The sequence below is a fragment of the Ascidiella aspersa genome, chromosome 9 (assembly GCF_963924565.1).
Source record: "Ascidiella aspersa chromosome 9, kaAscAspe10.2, whole genome shotgun sequence".
NCBI classification, from domain to species: Eukaryota; Metazoa; Chordata; class Ascidiacea; order Phlebobranchia; family Ascidiidae; genus Ascidiella; species Ascidiella aspersa.
This window is the reverse complement of record NC_139455.1, coordinates 8,605,989-8,625,345: the sequence shown is the minus strand read 5'-3', so window position 1 is coordinate 8,625,345 and position 19,357 is coordinate 8,605,989. Positions and strand designations below refer to the sequence as shown.

The window sequence follows — 19,357 nt, the reverse complement described above, 5'->3', positions numbered from 1 at the left end:
CAAACTAAAAGGGCGCTAACTAAAATAGTAAGCTAAACTGCAAAATAAGAAACCTTATGATATTACACCGACCGATAAAGGACCAGCTGACAATATCATATATATTTTAAACTTTTTAAGAATAAACTAATGAGGCTAGTGATAGCAGCAGCAGTAGCTTAGCAAGAAAACTATAGCAAGAACCTTGCTAAGCCAAGAACAACTTTACAGAATGCTGACAAACTTGAACAAATTGGCTCTGGCAGCGTATTGTTTGCAAACTGTTTTCGGCTTTAACATTGATGTTTCACAAGAAGCAGTAACTTCGTTTAAAATAAACGTAACAGAAGCTGCAGGGCTATCGAATTACGCCGGCTACAAAGTTTCTGTGTTCACTAATGACTCTCATGTCAGGTAAAGATTTATATTTAGCAAGTCGTAATCTTGTGCATTGCATGCGTGTAAAGTCCGTTGATCGTGATCAAACTATAGCGATAGGCCTACGATAGTTAACAAGAAAGGCACAAACGTAGAACAAATGCTGGCAAAAATATGTTTATCAGATGATCTACAGGCCTAGAGATAAAAAAGGCTTATAAATGTAATCAAAAAAGAAAAGCCAGGGTTTAAATTCAACCTAAAATCAAATCTGTTGATTTTAATCGTATATATTGCACGTGTTTATTGTATTAAGTGTTTAGTCACAATTTCGGGTCAGTAAATCATCTTAAAAAGCGAACAGTAACACAAAATATTGGAAGTGTACTAGGCTAAATATTACATTTTCGGGTTATTTTTTGTATTTGTCAATTAGGTTGACCCTTGGTGCCCCAAAGTATAAAAGAGACACCGCTAAGCCATTTCTCTCGCAAGGTAGCGTGATTCAATGCACTGCCCAACTTAACAACCAGCTAAATCTAAACAAGCAAAACGCTTCAACGGGTAAGACATTTAATAAACTTAATGTTAAATTGCGCTAAAATTCACATCGACGAATGGCGTCCTATAGGTTCGTTGGAGTTAACAATATGGCCAAACTAAACTGACTCGTTAAAATAATATAAATATTTATGTTGCAGTTCATTATTATTTTAACTACCGAAAATATAAGTATGCGTTAGCAACCCTTAGTTTACACCATGTATGCAGTGCACATATGTTCTTTATAATCAATATTAACAGTTTTCTTGACAAAGATAAAATCCAATAGACAAAATTATTTATTGTCTCATTTAATTAGCAATTATTGCAGATCGTCCATGCTGTACAGAAACTTGTTGGCACACATGCAACAAAAGAGATTTTTTATGAAAGAATGATAACACAAATTTTATTATTTTGTGATTCTGTGATGTAAAATATACTCGGTTTGGGCACAATAATTTATAATTATTCATTTTTAAAAAACTTTTTTTCACTGGTTGAATATTTATGAAAAGCTGTTTACAGATTAGACATGACACACATGACGCACTTTTTAATAACGACGCAAAAATTACACTTCAACAACTTAAGTTGACGACACAATTATGATTGGTAAATAAATAAATATATGATGCGCAGATAATAAAGCTGCTTGGGTGTCAAATCTTTCGTGTAAAGTCATCATTAGTGATGACGACAATACCACAACTGAAGGATCCACCCATATCAAAGGTTTGGGAAGTTTGGGCTCGACGCTTTTCCAAACTTCAAGATTAGATACATACACGGTAAGTACATTTTATATTGAACTCTTCCAATTAACAAATTGACATGGAAAATTAGGAGTTCGGTTTAAGTATAGTGGAAGGGCTTATAAACAGTTGATACTGATTATGCCGCATAGGCTACTGTCATTAGATTTCTTGGAATAAATTTAGTCAAAAATAACAATTTTCTTGCAATATGCAACAAAATAAAACCAAACGAAGCGTCCTTTTACAAGAAAAAAAAACATTATTAACAAAAAGTTTAGCAGTAGAACCATAGAATACTAATTACAGTTAGTATTCTATGGTAGAACAGTGGTTCTCAACCTTTTTTTACCCGTGACCCTATTTTACTGCTGTCAAATAGTCCCGGACCCCTAAAATTTTTGCTTTTGGTTGTTTTTAGTGCACCTTATGTTAAGTAGAAGTCAGTCTTGAAATGCGCGGTTGTATTTTTGAAAATGCTAGACGAAATCCTTGCGAACGATAGCATAAATTAAGTACTGAGTAGGCTACATGTGAACTGTTGTAATGCTACCTTCCATTTTATAATCTATTTGTGTTACATCACAATGGAAGTGTTACATCACATTCACTGCGATTTACAAAATGTTACAATGTAATTTGTCGCTTACAAAGATTGTGATGCGTGTTACCAAGCGTTAATTAATTTAATAAAGGTATATTTAGAAGCTTTTACGGACCTCCAGGGGTCCGTGGTCCCCGGTTGAGAACCACTGCAGTAAAAGGAGTAAAGCAACGGCCAGTCCAAAAAATATCTTTATGTGGCACTTGCTGCAATGAGCCAGTTTTGTTTATGACGTCACGATTGCGCTTGTTTTCGATTAATGGATCTATAGATTGAGACAAGAAGTGTTAAAAATGGTAATGCGATGAATGATGGCTCAAAGTTAACAATAACTTTAGCAAATTGTTCACAGTTTTGGCGTAAATCCGGACATTTTACCTAATTTTATACCAATCCATTGTAAACACGTGACCAATTTTAAAGCAATTCTGATTGACTCTGGTTTTCACATTATACACCAAATTGGGTTTTTGAAAACTGAAACAGGGCGACAACAAACAGGTTAAAACCACTGCTTTTTTAGTTCATGTTAAACTAAACTCTTGATAGTAGAAAAAGAAAATATCGAATTGTTTATAAATGAATACAATTATAGTCCAATGTTTCACAGTTCCGTGTCAAGTTAACCAAACAGGCGTAACCAGACGAATTTAAACAAAGTTAAGTTTTTCCTAGTCGCTGCCAAAACCAAATTCAGCAATGTCTGGTGGACCGTGATAATTTTACATTAAAAAAATTCTCATGAAAACGTGTGGCTTTTGAGATTTTTAATATAATACCTTTCAATGAGCGACTTACTCTGGAATTTTCTGCAAATAAAAAACAGTCTAACTATACTGAAGGCAGTAACCGGCGAAGCGCAAAATACATTGTTTGTTCATTTAGTTTATTTGGCAAAACGTTTATTGAAGGAAACGTGAAGAATGACATCTTGCTTATACTCTGTTATTGATATTTCATGAACGATGTAATACATTCCACTTTTTACATTTATGTATAGGTAAAAAAGCCAAGGCATATGGGAATTGTATATACGGGGACTACTAAACCTAATTAAATTCTTGCTCTACTAAAATGATTCGCAAACTGTGCTTAACACCGTAGACAGTAAACAACTACCACAATTGAATAAACATCTAATTTTAGTGTTACTTCAAACACGCACGCCTTGGTGTATGTTTACAACTTATGTGAACGTTAATGAAAGTCATATTACAGAGAAAAAACAAGAAACTGGTACGGCATCAAATTTTACTTTTCCAGTCGCGTTTTAGTGAGCAAATATGTACCTTAAAAGGAAATAAGTATTTCATTGTTCTACGGAATTTGGTAACAATTTTGAACATCTACAATTCTAAAACCATGGGTTGCATCGCCTAGCAAATTTAAATGAAATAACCCTGTATGGCCACCATTTCAAAAATCCAAAATGGCGAATTTTTCCAATCTGAATAAGCTGGAACTTTATTTTGGTTGATATGTAGTCCCGAAATGACACCAATCAATTGAAAAACACTTGTTTATAATTTGGACCAGTCAAAGTGAAAAGTGGGTCAGTACATAAAGCTCTGTCAGCTTAAGTCTGTTAATTTTCGTTCTTCTCAGCAGCATGATCAACACAGCCTATTTTTCAAATTGCGAGTTGGTGCATCAGTTAAGCTCCCCAAAACTGTCATACCGCTGAAATATGTAATGTTTTTTTGGTATTTAACAGGTTTGCGCTCCACGTCGAACAAAACAATGTGGAACAACTCACGCGTCACCGGGGGCTTGTTATACTGGGACACTTCCTAATAACATCAAATGGTTGGATTGGAACGAGAGGAGTATGCAAAATAAATAGTTTGGCAACATAGGTGTCTGCAATCATGTTTTCAGGCATTTGGTTATAAATGAACATCAATGCCTTTTGGAGCTGCAATGGGCTACCCGGCTATTGATTAAAGCGTAAACAGAATTCTAGCGAAAATTTAACAACAAAACTTATCCGCTACATGTGTGTGGTATTTGAAACAATAATATGTCCACATTTATTGAATAGTACGGTTACAGATGTATTTCATCGAAACAAATAAGTATATAAGTGTTTGGTTGGATAACAAAAATTACGGCTAAATCACTTGTTGTTAAAATAACCACCTAAATAAAAAAGCGTGGACCAAAATTAGTCAGTTAACCAAATATTTTTGGGCATGCAAGACCAGGCTAGAAATTCGGAGTAGCTCAGTATGCAGAGCGGCGGTCCTGTATGACTTTTTTTTAGGTCGTTAGTTCAATTCTCACCGCAGTCTACAGTTGTTTTTCTAGCCGGGCCTAAAATATTTCTGATTTTAAACTCATTTCGGCTTGTCTGGAGGCTCCCGGTGTTCTGTGACGTGTTCCATTATCGTTGGTCCGGCTTCTCAAGAGCTATATCGCAATTATCGCATAGCTGTATAGCCTGCCCCACACACATGTTTATGAACGTTTAAGTTAAGTCATTTGCAATTCGTTTTAATTTTGACCTATACTTTAACTTATATTACAGGCTGCTACAAAAACTTTCTGGATGTCATGTTTGTGGTTGATAGCTCAGGATCAATATCTAATGAGAATTTTAATATAATGAAAAACGTTATGCTCAATGTTTCCGACTCATTTGAATTATTTATCGGCGAAACTGCACAAGTTGGAATTCTGCAATACGGACAAAACAACCCAAGAAAGTAAGACCAACTTGCGTAAATAACATGTAAAAATTTATCCTCTCCTAGATAAATTGAAAACCATAGGAAATCAAAATATATAAAACGGTGTTACATTTTAAGTAAAAAATATATTTCACGATGATAAACAAAACTTGGGTACACTAATAATAAACAATATAAACAAAACTGCGTCAGAAAAATACCATTTTTTTTGCGAAAACTTCTGTAAATATTTTTTTCTTCAGCCCGAACTACGCATCAGAGGACCCAAGATTTTACAAAACACCATTAAAATTCACTGAATGTAAATCAGTGCAATGCATTAAAGATGCAATAACGACAAACATGAAGCATTTGTATGCAGCCAATACATATACGGCACTCGCTATCGAGAGGGCAGTTAAGGTAAGTTATCTGACTAGGTTTATCGAAATTTATTTAGAATGAACATAGAACGTAAGACTCCTTGTAGAGTGTGAATATTTCAATTGTATATAGATAAGCAGAAAAATGTGTCGTTAACGCAAACTTTAAAAAATGTATCTAATAAAAACACTTTGTCTTGCAAAACAGCCATACTGCTTTTCCTTGTTTTTATTAGAGTATCAGTTTCATAATAACTAAATATTTCTTAACTTTAAGCTTGATTTTGCCAAATCCGCAAACAAGAATTCAACAAAATTTCTGATTTTAATTACGGACGGACAAGCGACTGACAGAACGAACTTGATGCAAAGGTTGTATAACAAAACAATTTATTAAAATCCCCCAATTCTATTTCCAATGATATGTTTAGTCATCAAATGAAAAATCGACAGTATATCTCGGTTGGGTATTTATTTTTGACAGGGAACCGTATAAAAAAACAGAAAATGTCTTAGAGGGCCAGGTCTAAAAAAAGCCTAAAAAACATAACGAAATGTGTGATTTCTTTTTTTTTGAAACCTATAAACATCCTTAATAACTGGTAAGATTAGCAATAGTTTAGGATTGATAAGATGAATATAGAAAAAAATATGGGCTTATTTTTGGGTTACAGAAAAAGTTTGTGTAATGTAAAACGGCTAACACTAGTTCTCTTTTAAAACTACAGTGTATCGGAAAATTACATAATCATTTAAAAAGCTACATGTTTTTATTTTTAACCTGTAATACTTCGCAGGTAAACAGTGGTAAATGCTTACGTCTGTGCGTCATTTGCAGCTACCAACTTACATCGGAGAAAAACATCACTGTATACGCCGTCGGAGTTGGTGACCTTATTATTATGGAGGAACTCCGAATAAGTGCAAACGGAAACAGTAGTAACGATAGGGTTTTAACAGCAGCTAATTTCGATCTTCTGGCTGAAGCACTAAACGACATAACAAATCAAATAGCACAAACAGGAGCAGAAGGTAACGATATAAGACTTTTAAAATTTGAATTATAAGGAAGAAGGTGTGTCATAATAGTTAAGGTGCTGAGCACGCATGTTTGCCTATTTATTAACTGTTCTGTAAAACAGGTGAACAAAGTTCGGAAGATATACCAATAGAAGAATCCTTGATCAATAATGTTTTTGGATTCTCGGGACTTCAAACCAAGGTAGGCCTTTTTATCAAAGGTATAAACTTAAACCAAACAATCTATTGTAACTCTTTTTTGCTTCAGGTGCACTTCTTGTTTTTGTTAACTATACTTTATTCGTGAGTGCTGGGTTCGCTTTATATTTTGATGTACTAAAAATGGTCCAATTAAAATACAACTTATATCTTTGAGCATTTTGTTTTAAAAAACAGCTGGACAGAAGACCCTAACCAAAAACCTGCCCCGCGAAGCAATCCTCCAAAAACATTTTTTCCCTTTTTAATTCAGATTTTTGATAATAGCTGCTTAAAAGGAAGCTGTCAAATATGTTACAGCAAACATCATTGCACTGCGTTAAATGATGAAAGACAGGAAGAATCTTTTTATAAATGGGAGTTTTCGAGTTTACACAGCAGCACACTTGCTAAACTAAACAGAAAAACAACTTATTTTTTTTTTCTTTTTGACAATTGTACCCGAAATATATGCCATATATTGTACTATAGTTTGTTGGAATAACGGCACCGGAGATTATAAGAAATACGTCTGAGAAATTTAACACTAAAAAAACCTTACATTATTTTTGTCATATAACTTTAATCATAGAGTGGCAACCAGGTGTTTGGTGCTGTTGGAAGCTATCGTAACATGGGAACATTAGTGAACTTCAATTCGACATCTTCGGCATTATCATTCGAAAATGTTATTTCTGCATTGCCGAATCTCACCGATGCGACCAATGATTGTTATCTTGGTGAGTCATCTCAAGTATTGGGTTTTGAGGGATCTTTAGCTTGTATTGATGCTGGATAAAAGACAAATGATGTTCGAATTGATACACGTTGCACTTCACTGCCTAAATAAATATATTTTTTCTATCGAACGTACTTTTACAGAGGACTAATTTAGGCCAAGGAAAATATTGAAAATAGAAAATAATGTGCAATACTGCCAATATATTATTAATATTTTTGTCAAGGTAGTTCTTAATTTGCGATTTTTTTTTAATTTGTGGCTAAATATTGTATAAAAACGCTGAAAAACTGCGTAAAACTGCGTACACCTGCAATATGACCCTTTAGAAGTCGTACGGACAAACGATAACGGCTTACGTTATATAAGAAATAATATTTAAAATGTGGTATTAAACTATATATTTTAATATCAATTACTTTAATACATGTAGAAACACGCTTACCGAAAGTTTGCGCCAAGTTAGTTGATAACATTCTTACATTGGATGATAAGTCAAACAGAGCATTTTTCAGGAAAAAAAATTCCTTTTATAAAAAAGTTTCAAAAAACAATAAAAAAAATTATAAAACATTTCGTATACTTTATAACACAGTAAACAATGTAGATTTCACATAAAAGTACCAAGAACAAATATTATCACTGGTCAACAACGTTTTTTCTTGCCGCGCGGTATATGAGAGTCATTGTAGGATATGTTAAGGTCCTGGTTTAAAAAAGCACTTTATGGTATATTTAAATAAACATCTGTTATCTCAATTACGCATACAGCTTCACGCCAATAAGACACTTTATTGGAATATCATCAACCTCGGGTCCTTTCTTCCTTTTTCCTGTCTCGCAGCCTTTTCGCCCTGCTCTTCGCCAACATTAACCAGCTTTCCATAGGCATCGTTTAAACGGCTAAAAATAAATGCAGTTTTACGCTCATTTCTATCCTATAACAGCTTGCGAGTTGGTCCACATTTCATCTTAAGGCCCCTCGTACTAAGTCTTTGTATTTTTCAAAAATCTGTTTTATCTTTATAAAGGAGAACACAATTTAAACTTCGTTTAATACGCTGTGGCAGCAACAAGGTCTTCTATGTGTCACACAATAAAAAAATATTTAAATACCACAATTCGTATTACATCATCCCGTTACGTGTGAACTTTATGTTGCCGTCAGGTTTAAGAAGGCCATTCACCGAACAGATAAACTAAGACTTTATCTGCTTGTTTTGTTTTGATAAAACTAACTCAAACAAAGCTGAATTGATTGAAACTTACTGATGCAACATACATATCATTTCTACAAGTCATCACTTAAAACACGATGTAGCACAAATTAGAAAATTGAATGTTCCAGTACTCCCCCCGCGGACATAATAGCAGGATAATGCCACCTATAGTCCGCCGATTTCATTCGCAAACGGTTGCCATACATAAGTAACAATCGTCATGGTTATTCTGGGATTCCTCCTACTATATCCACCCCAAACGTACCTAATTAGGTTTCGATTTATCTTGAGTCGAGAACCGAATTTATTTACCTCAAACCTAGAAACGGTTTCAGAGTACCAGAACTTATCTTGATCTCGCATCCTCATGTCAAAATATGCACTTAATAATTTCATTTGTCGAATCACGCACACCGATGAGCTTGGGTTACAAAAATCTTGGAATGAAAGTGCAGTTTTCCATGTAACAATTTCACAATATTTCCACTGCAAAGGTGCATACAAATCAGCATGATCTCCACGCTTAGTATTGATTAGAATGAGTAACTTACTTTTATATTATTTCTACTCCTCCATACCTAACCTTTCGCTTTATCCCTTGCCTGTGTTTTAAAACTTCCTACGATACTGTTATTGTTTGTGTATAGATCAGGGGTCGGCAACCTTTTTGTAGTCGCGGGCCAAAACCAAACTCAAAAAGGTCTCTGCGGGCCGCACAAAATGTTAACTAAGAATTATGTTATTAAAATGTTAAAACTACAGTGAATCAGGCGGACCTCGGATCTTTTTTGCGCCTAAAAACTTGTTTAATTACATTTAAGGAGGCAGTATTAAAGTATTGGCACAAAGCGCGAATAAAATGCGTTTGTTTGGTTTAAAATCCGAGTCCACACATCGTCATCTATACAACTAATGAAAAGTGTAATAAAAGTACTTTAAGGAAACGCAATAACAATAGTTAATCTAGTTGAGTGTTTGTCAACCTTTCAAAGTCCGGGCACACCTGGCGAGCGAAGCGAGCGCGATTTTATTTTGGTATAACGCCATTTCTTGCAAGTTTTCATTAGCCTATATTGCCGACAATAAAAAAATAAAAAAATGCTAAAAAATATATGTCCAATATTTGTGAATACGTTTTCCGTTTATCCGCGACGCACTTGGCAGCCTTCCACGGCACAACGGTAAAGAAGCGCTAAACTATATTTGAAAAGACAGCGTCAAAACGTAAACAAACCGAATGGAGAAGGATCATTCGCGCGAAGCGCGAAAATTTTTCGCACTAACGTACTTAAAATAGTTAAAGAGTATTTGAAATGGAATCGTACCTAGTTTGTCAAAGAGGCGGCGGGCCAGATGAATTTTATCGGCGGGCCGGATCCGGCCCGCGGGCCGTAGGTTGCCGACCCCTGGTGTAGATACTGGAATGTTATTGTTAAGCATTCCTTTACCATTCCATAACGAACCAGTCAGTGTTAGTCCCTTCTGATGGCAATATTAAAATGTATTTTAATTGTCGATTATCTTAGAAACTAGAACCAATTTGAAACTATAATAAAAAATAAAGACATTTTCGGTATCATGTGCCCCGAAATATCCTAAGACGACTTTAACAATTTGTGGCAAAAATTTGTGTTGACCTGTGATACATAAAACCCTAGTCTTTGGAACATGGTATAAGGCCTATGGTAAAACTAAATAGGGACAAAAACACACCAATTTCAGCAAAAGTACATTCTTAAACATATTACTTATTTTGTTGTTGTTATACCTTCCTATACTTTAAAACAATCTGTGTATTGTTCAGGTTATGCCACATCAAGTGGTAGATATGAGGACAGCTCTTCGACATACATAACTACATCCGCACCACGATACCTTATGCACGGCGCGGTAAACATAAACAAAAATCTGGCGGAATACAAAAAATGTTTAACGCATGACCAAGAGTATATCTTTGTATAGCTATAATGGAAACATGCAAACCTAATGCAATTATTTGCTATAACTTTTTTGTTACGTTGTCGTATAAAATCTCCACATTAAAAAGGTCTCTTCAGACAATTGATTTCGTACCAATTTGCAACATTTAACTGCAGGGGCGCAAATTATTTTAACTTATGTCCAATTGTCCAAATTATTTGTCTAAATATTATCCAGGGGTTCAAAAAGCGTTTTCTTTTTGATGGTTGGAATATTTTATTTTTTTCATTGTCAAATTTTAGCGTTTTACAATTGTGGAGAAAACTTCTAGGATTCCACTTTTTGAAGATGATTAATAAACACCGCGATAGATCCATTGAAATTGACGGGCCTATTTTAGGTTGCGGTGTATGAAGAAAGTAAGATGGGGACTTCAACACAAGTGCATTACACAATTCAGCCACACGATTGCGTCGGCTGCGAGCAGAACAATCTTCACATTGGGAGTTACTTTGGGGGCGCTTTGCTGACGGCAGACTTTAACAATGATGGCCTCGACGACTTGTTAGTGGGGGCGCCTCTCTACATCGGACAAACCTATGACGAGGGAAGGGTGTACGTTTACATGTCTCAGGGAAGGAACACGCTTAAAATTTGGGTAAGTTTAACATATTTTTGCGTATACTTCTGTGGGGTCTTTGATATTCTTATTACGTTTTGGCGTATAGTTATATGGTTTTAAAACTACAATTGGTTTGGGCTGAATTTGTTTAGGACGCTTTTTTCGGTGTCAGATAGCTCATTTCAGTCAAGTAAATTCCTTTCTTAAATTAACCACAGCATATAACCTGATTTTAAAATATTAGCACCGAAAATTGCCCTTCTATTTGTTTTGATTTTTACCCTAGTCCACTTCTACATATATCCCAACAATATTGGATGGAAGGCGTGATATAGCGGGAAGATTCGGGTTTACTATGACGTCACTAGGCGACCTAAACAACGACGGTTACAACGACGTAATGATAGCCGCTCCGTATGCAGAAGATGGGAATGGAGTAGTATACGTTTATCATGGAAGCTCAACGGGAATTAAAAACGTCATACAACAGGTATGTCCACCGAAACGTTAACTTGTTGATTCTTTAAAGTATCAAACGATTGTGGAAATATTTCAAAACTCTGTTTGTGTAACAAAAACCACTTAGCCTTGGGTTTCTGCTAAAGCAGATACTAATATAGGATGTATACGTTTTAACCTAATCTTACATCCTAGTTTTCTGGGGTCTTGTTGTTTTCATTTCAATATTGTTTAGTTAAATGTTTTTGATCCCTTTAAAATTTATGAACCCTTTTTTTTCGAAAAACTATAACTAACCATACAACGGAAATGTCTATTCCAGCGTATCCAGGCTAAAGTAAGCAACAATATCAACTTATTGAACTTCGGTCTAACACTTGAGGGTGGGATAGATTTGGATGGCAACTTGTACCCAGATGTTTTGATCGGCTCACCAACGAGCGACCACATAACAGTTTTACGGTATTGCTCGAACGTTCAGCTGCATTTAAAAATTTAAAATATAACATGACATGTTGTGTCTTTTTCAGGACCCGACCATTACTGATATTTAACAATTCTTTAAACTTCATTCCTCATAAACTTGATATTTTGAAATGCCTGAGCTTTAATTCAACGAAGACTTGCTCGATACTTCGATTATGCTTTAGCTATGACGGAAAATCAGTGGAACCCCTGATAGGTAAAGAATCTATCAGTTTCAGTGTTTTTTATATAATAGAAAATTTCGAAAAATTATGGACTGTATCTCATATTTTTTATGAAATTTCTAGCCTGTATTTTTTAATAAAGTTTGCGTTTAAAGACTATACTTCCGTCGTAAAATTGTACAAACAAAACAACACAAGCTTACGTAACCAATTATAACCTATGCGTGAGTCTATAAATCCTCTAGTTTTGTCATAAAAAATAATACATCGAAATATTTGCAGGTCTTGACTACAATTTGTCCATCGACACAATGTTAAAACGATTGTTTGTCCAAGAATTATCACCTGACAAAACATCATGGAATCTTAACGTTACACTTGAGAAGGCCGTTAAAACCTGCATTGACTTTCAAGTTTTGATCAGAACCGTATGTGAAAAGATTTTTTAAACGTATATCAGCCACGATAGCAAATACCGCCGTTCTGTTGGCACAAAAGCGTATAAGGGTATACAACAATTTTACCAAAAAAAAACATACCACTTTATTAACGAATTTTTATAGCCAAAATTAACTATCGATTTTATCTTAGGAATACTTGACAGACTTTGACAGCAGCATCACTGCTTCTGTTAACTATTCGATGCAGCAAAAGCACCTTGCAACTCCAATATCATCGATCGAAGATCCGTAAGAGTGATCGTTTCCAAGAAATGTTCTTAGTAGTTATTGCTAACTTTAAATACACATAAGCCATTTAAATCAAAACTGTTCTAGTGCTGCTCATTAAAAAAAGTTATGAAAACTACATTTTTGGTAACTTTTTTCACTGACTTCTAATTTTAAGTGGTTATAGATCAATTAACAAAAGTCTGCTGGCGGTTGCCATTATCGAAAAAGGTTGTGGACTTGAAAATGCGTGTATATACGACCTGGTGACTACCGCAGAGGCTATTTTGCCAAACGTCGCAAGTTTTAGCAATTCGAGGTGAAATGAGTATATTAGTTTAGTTCATTTTTGACTGTGGTGCAGCCTACTTGGTTTTAACTGAAATCATCATATTTGTTAGCTCGGTAATATTTCAAAACACCAGCGTACTATTCGTTGGATCCGACGACCCAGTTGTTCTCAAAGTGAACTTCACAAACTTGGGAGAAAACGCGTTTGAAACACAAGTGTCGATTAGTTACAGCACTCAACTTCTATGGCTCAAAGTAAGTTAAACTTTCTATGAACTGCGTTTAAACAACAAGCAGCTATGAGAATTCGTTGTGCATTATTGACCAGATTCAAAATCTAAAAAGTTCCACTCCAAACCAATCTGCATGTGTGCGAGAAGAGGAAAACGATAAGATAATAGGAAACGAGCGTACAAAAACTCCCTCTTACTTTCATGATGCACAACCTCGTTCCATTATGGCTAATGGATCATGGGTAAGGAGAGTGTTTTGTTAAAATTTAATATTATGACTCATTTAACATGTATTCACTAAATGTGTCAAAACAGTTAAGCTTGTATCGTTTGTAATAAACCTGTTAAGCTAGATAACATCAGTTATATTAAAAGTACAGATAAATCACGGTTAACTGTCAATTAAGGCCAGAAAACAAGGTGAAAAAGTAAAACAAATTGTAATAAGAGTTTGTTTTGTTGATTCATGACGAGAAAGGTACCAGCAGGAACTCCCCATAACATGGAATGATAGATTTGGTCAAATTAACTTTTTGTTACCCATTGTATATTATTTATTATGAGACTACTCTCGTGTATCTATCGGCATTTTTTTAATTTTATAGCCAACACCGTGTCATTTTGACATTCAAGACACTACATTTTTCCTTTCACTTTTCCCTTGATTAATCAACGTTGCAATTACTGTAATGTAAATACAATACTGTAAGGTTTAAGCTGTTTTAACCTAGATATACCGACTGTGTGCAGTTACAATCATATTTAAATTCAAATTTAGATAGAATGAGTTTATGACAATAAAAGAAACAAATTATTTACGACGAATATACATTTGCTTTTTTAGTGTTACTTTGAGGTCATCTTATCAACTACGCCTCTAAAGAACAGCGGAACTCACGACAGCGTATTTATACGGATTCTAACATATTCAAAGTGGGTACTTTCCACTAAATAAAAAATATTTCTAAGACAAAAACCGAATTTATATCCAATTTGGTAACTATTACTTGTATTTCAATTTTTTTATTTGATATGTTTTATCATTGTTTTAAACAATTAGCATCAGCTCTGGTGAAGAAGCAGATACTTCAGACAACAGTTGGAACGCCACTTTTCCCGTGCTATATCGCTCCGACTTTTCCACATTGATGTAAGTATAGTTCAGTTATTCATCGCTTTTCACAGCAGGTGCTAGAATGTTGTATCATCAGTTTAATTTGTTGTAACTAGGGCGAATATTTTTGACCTAAAAATAAGGAAATTTTGACCTAAAAAATTAAAATTTAGACAAATTTTGACCTAAAAATAATTTATTTTGACAAAATTTTGACCTGTTAGAAATAAATTAATTTAAATAACCTATAGGCGTTGCTATTCAGTCGTTTTCGTAACGTATATTGGTCTAATGAAGATATAATACGGTTGAAAAGACTTTGAATATACATCAAAACTATTTTTTTTTTTTTATAAAATTTAACGATAAATTAAAACAAAACTACGACCAATTAAAAAAAGCTGACCATAGTTTTTTTTAATTTTGTAAACGGTTTATGTGCATTTTTATTCGATTTTTGATAAAAAAAATTTAACAAATTTTGACCTAACGTGTAAATTTTGACAAAATTTTGACTTTTTTTCGCAAGTCAAAAAATATTCGCCCTAGTTATAACCAACTTTCTTTTAAATTTTAAAGTTTCAAGTTTACGCACTGTTATTAATTAAATTTGTGTAGCCAATAAATTATTAATTGCTTAAAATATTTTTACCTTTTTCCAGTAGTCTACATAAAAAAAATGACTTTTATAGTTGTAAATAACTCGTTAGCAATATATGGCGAAATCAGCAAAACATCACGGGTTGCAAAATGTAACTACTAAAAACGTGAGAAATTATTTCACCATTTTTAATATTCTTAAAAAGATTTCGGATAGTAAATTTGGATATTAAATGATTTGGCTGTTAAACACAATGGGCTGACATTTTAGAAACTCATTTGGTGGCGCTATCAAGCTTAGTACTATCAAATTGTCGCTAATCTAACCTCGCTTAAATAGGTATAGTTCAATAACATGTGTTTACTATAAACAAAAAAAGTTATTCGTAAGATTTTAAAAAGTCATTTTAATACAGAACCAGTGCAGAAAACGAAGTGGTGTTTAACTTTACCAAGGAACCGAAAAACATATCTACGGTTTATGAAGTTGGAGTAAACATCACCGACGTCGACATGGAAATGGAGGTGGTGTTTTGAAAAGCGACTAAAAGTTGAAGCGTTTCGTGATAGGCACTTTTACATTTTCGACACTTATTTTTATATATTTAGATTCGAGGAAATGGGTATTCGAACATTCCACAATCAACGTTTAAGATAAAATATCCCAGCACGCTCAAATCAAAACTACCATTGCTCTACCTGTACGGCCTCCAGTGCGTTACACAAAGAGTAAGAAGAACTGTACAAATTTTACTGTTTCAATTTTTTCAGAATGACAAACCATCACATACTGGTTGTTAACGCTGTCTTTATCGTGACATGTTAATCTTAACTAAATTTTTGCTTATTAAACAACGTCCGTTATGATTCGTAGCTTATCGTGTTAGTTTCGTTTTCATGTTTAACAGTGTGTTTTTTCTTTCAGGGAACTGTAACCAGTAAATGCGATCAAACTAATGTAAATACCTACAAATTGGACATTGTTCCTGCAGCACTTTCCAACAGAACTGGAAATTTCACAGTCCAACCAAACCCAAATTCTTTGGACGTGAATGTTTTTGTAAGTTAATATATCAATAGATCCTATTTACTTATGAAGCAGGTCAAGAAACGGCTCTTAAAATACTTTGCTAATTAAAAAACAATAAAAAGATGAAAGAAAACAACTCAAAAGCTTTAAATCCAAACTACTTGTCAACAGACATTAGTGTCAATTTTCCGAACTGTGTAACACGTTAATTAAATTGAATCTCAAAAAGTACATGAAGCCTGTTTACCAAAACATCAAACGTATAAGTAAATTTGTAACCTAATACCTTCTATTTAGGACTGTACCGGCAATTCGACAAGTACGTCAGCAATATGTGACGTAGCTACTTGTGACATAACTAGCCTGAAAGCGTTTGACGTAGTTCGATGCAAAGCAACATTTAGATTATGGACACAAACCCTTAATATTTCGGTAAGTTTTCTTAACTAGAACTATGCCTAATGCTTACTTTGTTATGTTGTATTGGAAACGGTTAAAAGCTTACCAAATTGTTAGAAGCGCCAACCAGGGTCATTAAGTCGAATTCCAAACGAGCAAAATTCTGATAATTGTAAAACCTAACAAACGCCTGTCTGTTTGCAATTGTAATTTAATAATATAATGTACTAAAAATTGGAAAGCATAACTGTTACAGGGGATTCAAAGGAGTATTTCAAACTTTCTAAATATAAGTGAAGGTTAACCGATACGACTGCAATAATATTCTATTTGTATTTACACGGCTGCATGCATATAAAAAACACAAGTGTATTGACAGTTGGGAAGTCAAATTCTTGCATCTTAACTAATTATGTAAAACAGAGCAAAAACGAGACATCCTTTCTATCTGAATTGATGTACGATGCTTCTGAATCTCGATTCCTCATCAATGCTGACGGTAATATATACCAGCCATCTGTTATGAAGGTATTACAGTAACTTTTGATAGAGTTGTTCATAAAAAACGAACAGATTTAACAGTAAAGACGTTTTTGTTTATTTCTTGATGCAAATAAAATTAAAATAAACCGATTGCTTTATACCGAAGCAAGCTTAATAAAACAATAGAAAAATATGTTATATTATAACAAAATAATATGTTAAATGATTATTAAAAAGTTATTATTTATAAAGGTTAGCACAAAAGCCAAGTTGTATGAAGCACCTGCACTTATAATTCCTCCCGCAACTTGGTGGATTTACGTAAGCGCAATAACAGGAGGAGTCGTGTTTCTTGCCATTCTGGTTGCCATATTGTACAAGGTTTGTGCTCTGCAATAACGAACAGGAAAATAATAAAAGCGCTTCGTAACTCATTCAAATGGTTAATACGTTTATACCCTTTTTTCATACCAGTGATTACCCACCACCCACGACAGCAAAACCTCATGGTATAGAGCAGGGTTTCTCAACCGTGGCCCTCGGCCCACGGAGCGGTCATTGGGGGGCCACTGGCATAACTTTCTAGCTAGATATTGAGAAAACCAAAGTGTCACTATTTTCAAAATTTACCAGTTAACTTAATTTTGTGTTTTTTATTATGATTGTAAACCTTTCTTGTAACGTTTTGTAACCCATTTTTCTGACACGTGCTTTTTAAATTAGAATATTGGATCATTTTTCTTCGTTTTATTACGCCTAATTTGTCGTTCGCGAGTGGCAAGCTTGGTAAAAGGCCTACTCTGTTCTACTTCATACGTAGCCATGTAGTGCGGCGTCAGCGTTTTTTCGGGCGGCCAATTATTAGGCCTACTTGCCGATACCCTTGCCTAATCATTAAGTGTCCGACAAATTCTGTTCGGCGAGAAACTAGTGTGTATTGCCAGGTGCAACGGTTCGCAATTTCCTTTAAGAACGTGCAGTTGCACAAAAACGTTCTATCGTAAAACGCATAAAGCAGTGGTCGGCAAACTGAGGGCCGCGGCCCAAATGTGGGCCATTTTTAGTGGGCCGCGTGATAGTCGTACAATCGTACATTCATTACACTTTATTTTAAAATTGGTGTGGCATAGAATTTTTAAATTGGCTCAGCTTGGAAAGGCCCGCGTGCCAAATGTGGTCCTGATAGCCTGTCGAACTATATTTTTTGCCAACTTAAACTGTATGTAATTGAAATTTTTTTCGCGCGAATGGCAGTCTTTTGGGCACCAAGGCGCCGTGTTATATTTCATCTTAAAATCAAATGGTGGGCCTTCAATAGCCCCGAAAAGAGTACTTTGGGCCGCGACAAAAAAAGTTTGCCGACCACTGGCATAAAGTATGCTACAGGGTTATTCAAGGTCATTTTTAGGCCAACATTCAGCGGTTCATGCACAACTTATTTGTCACGTAGGCTTATAGTAACGCATTAATAAAAGGAAAATCGAGAAATCATCTCGACGAATGTAGTGACATCGCTTGGCTCAGTACAAAACAGAGCCGAATATAAAAAATACCTTGATGGCGTCGAAGAACAAGATTTGTATTTAAATTAAAATGCCTTATTTGTACAATTTAAAAGTAAGTGCATTTATTCGTTGGTTGACAACCACTGGTATAGAGTATAGACTATACGTTTTTGTCAGTTACCATAATGTTTTTAGGGGCTATATAAAAAATTAATAGAATAATAATAATATCAATATTACTTTTCTTTCTTGCTTATATTTTAAAGGGTTTTATTAAAATTTATGGAATAATAATTATATCAGTATTACTTTCTTTGTTGCTTATTATCAAACACTGCCCGACAATAAGAAAAACAAAAAATATATTTTTTGAACGTCCTGCAGTATATATGCATCTCTAAATACAATAGCCACTGACCTATTAGCTTTCAATTTTGTTCGAGGTGGCAATTTGTCGAAAACAGATATTCGTTCTGCTTTGACTCTCCCGCTTATACTTTTTAGATGGGATTCTTTAAAAGCAAATACAGCGACTTGAAGGAGCAAATCGAATGGCAGGTAGCGGATATGGACGGCACTGAGTTGGAGGGAAATTATGAACCTACATACGAGAACGAAATTCATGAAATGACTAACCCGGCTTTCGAAGACGAGCAGTAGAAATTTGCTACGTGATAAATATTTGATTAGGCTTTAGACAAAATATTTCACCTTCCGACCAAGTTTTTTATATATAAAATATGCATATAAAATTAAACACAGCAGTTCTACACGTCAAAAATTACTTGGTAAAACATCTAACTTAATCTATGTATATACAAATGAAATTACAGCCCAGAGAAGTTGTTTTTTCTAACAGACCTATTTTCAAGCTTTGAACAATATAACCAATTTT

At 34.4% G+C, this 19,357-nt stretch overlaps 1 protein-coding gene across 1 annotated transcript; it reads left to right on the top strand.

The window, feature by feature from the left end:
* The first annotated feature begins 288 nt into the window (after positions 1–288).
* Positions 289–19,122, top strand: LOC146132286 (integrin alpha-9-like). Its single transcript, XM_083397263.1, has 28 exons — positions 289–393; positions 794–921; positions 1,543–1,691; positions 3,974–4,085; positions 4,787–4,964; positions 5,192–5,351; positions 5,589–5,683; positions 6,150–6,343; positions 6,454–6,533; positions 7,122–7,269; positions 10,293–10,378; positions 10,869–11,066; positions 11,317–11,520; positions 11,812–11,951; positions 12,020–12,171; positions 12,422–12,567; positions 12,731–12,828; positions 13,209–13,353; positions 13,427–13,573; positions 14,176–14,264; positions 14,392–14,481; positions 15,462–15,570; positions 15,655–15,774; positions 15,971–16,105; positions 16,373–16,507; positions 16,898–17,002; positions 17,210–17,338; positions 18,967–19,122. Exons 5-28 carry the CDS (start codon positions 4,813–4,815, stop codon positions 19,120–19,122), a joined length of 3,213 nt encoding a protein of 1,070 aa, XP_083253389.1. The 5' UTR covers positions 289–393; positions 794–921; positions 1,543–1,691; positions 3,974–4,085; positions 4,787–4,812.
* The last annotated feature ends 235 nt before the right edge of the window (positions 19,123–19,357 follow it).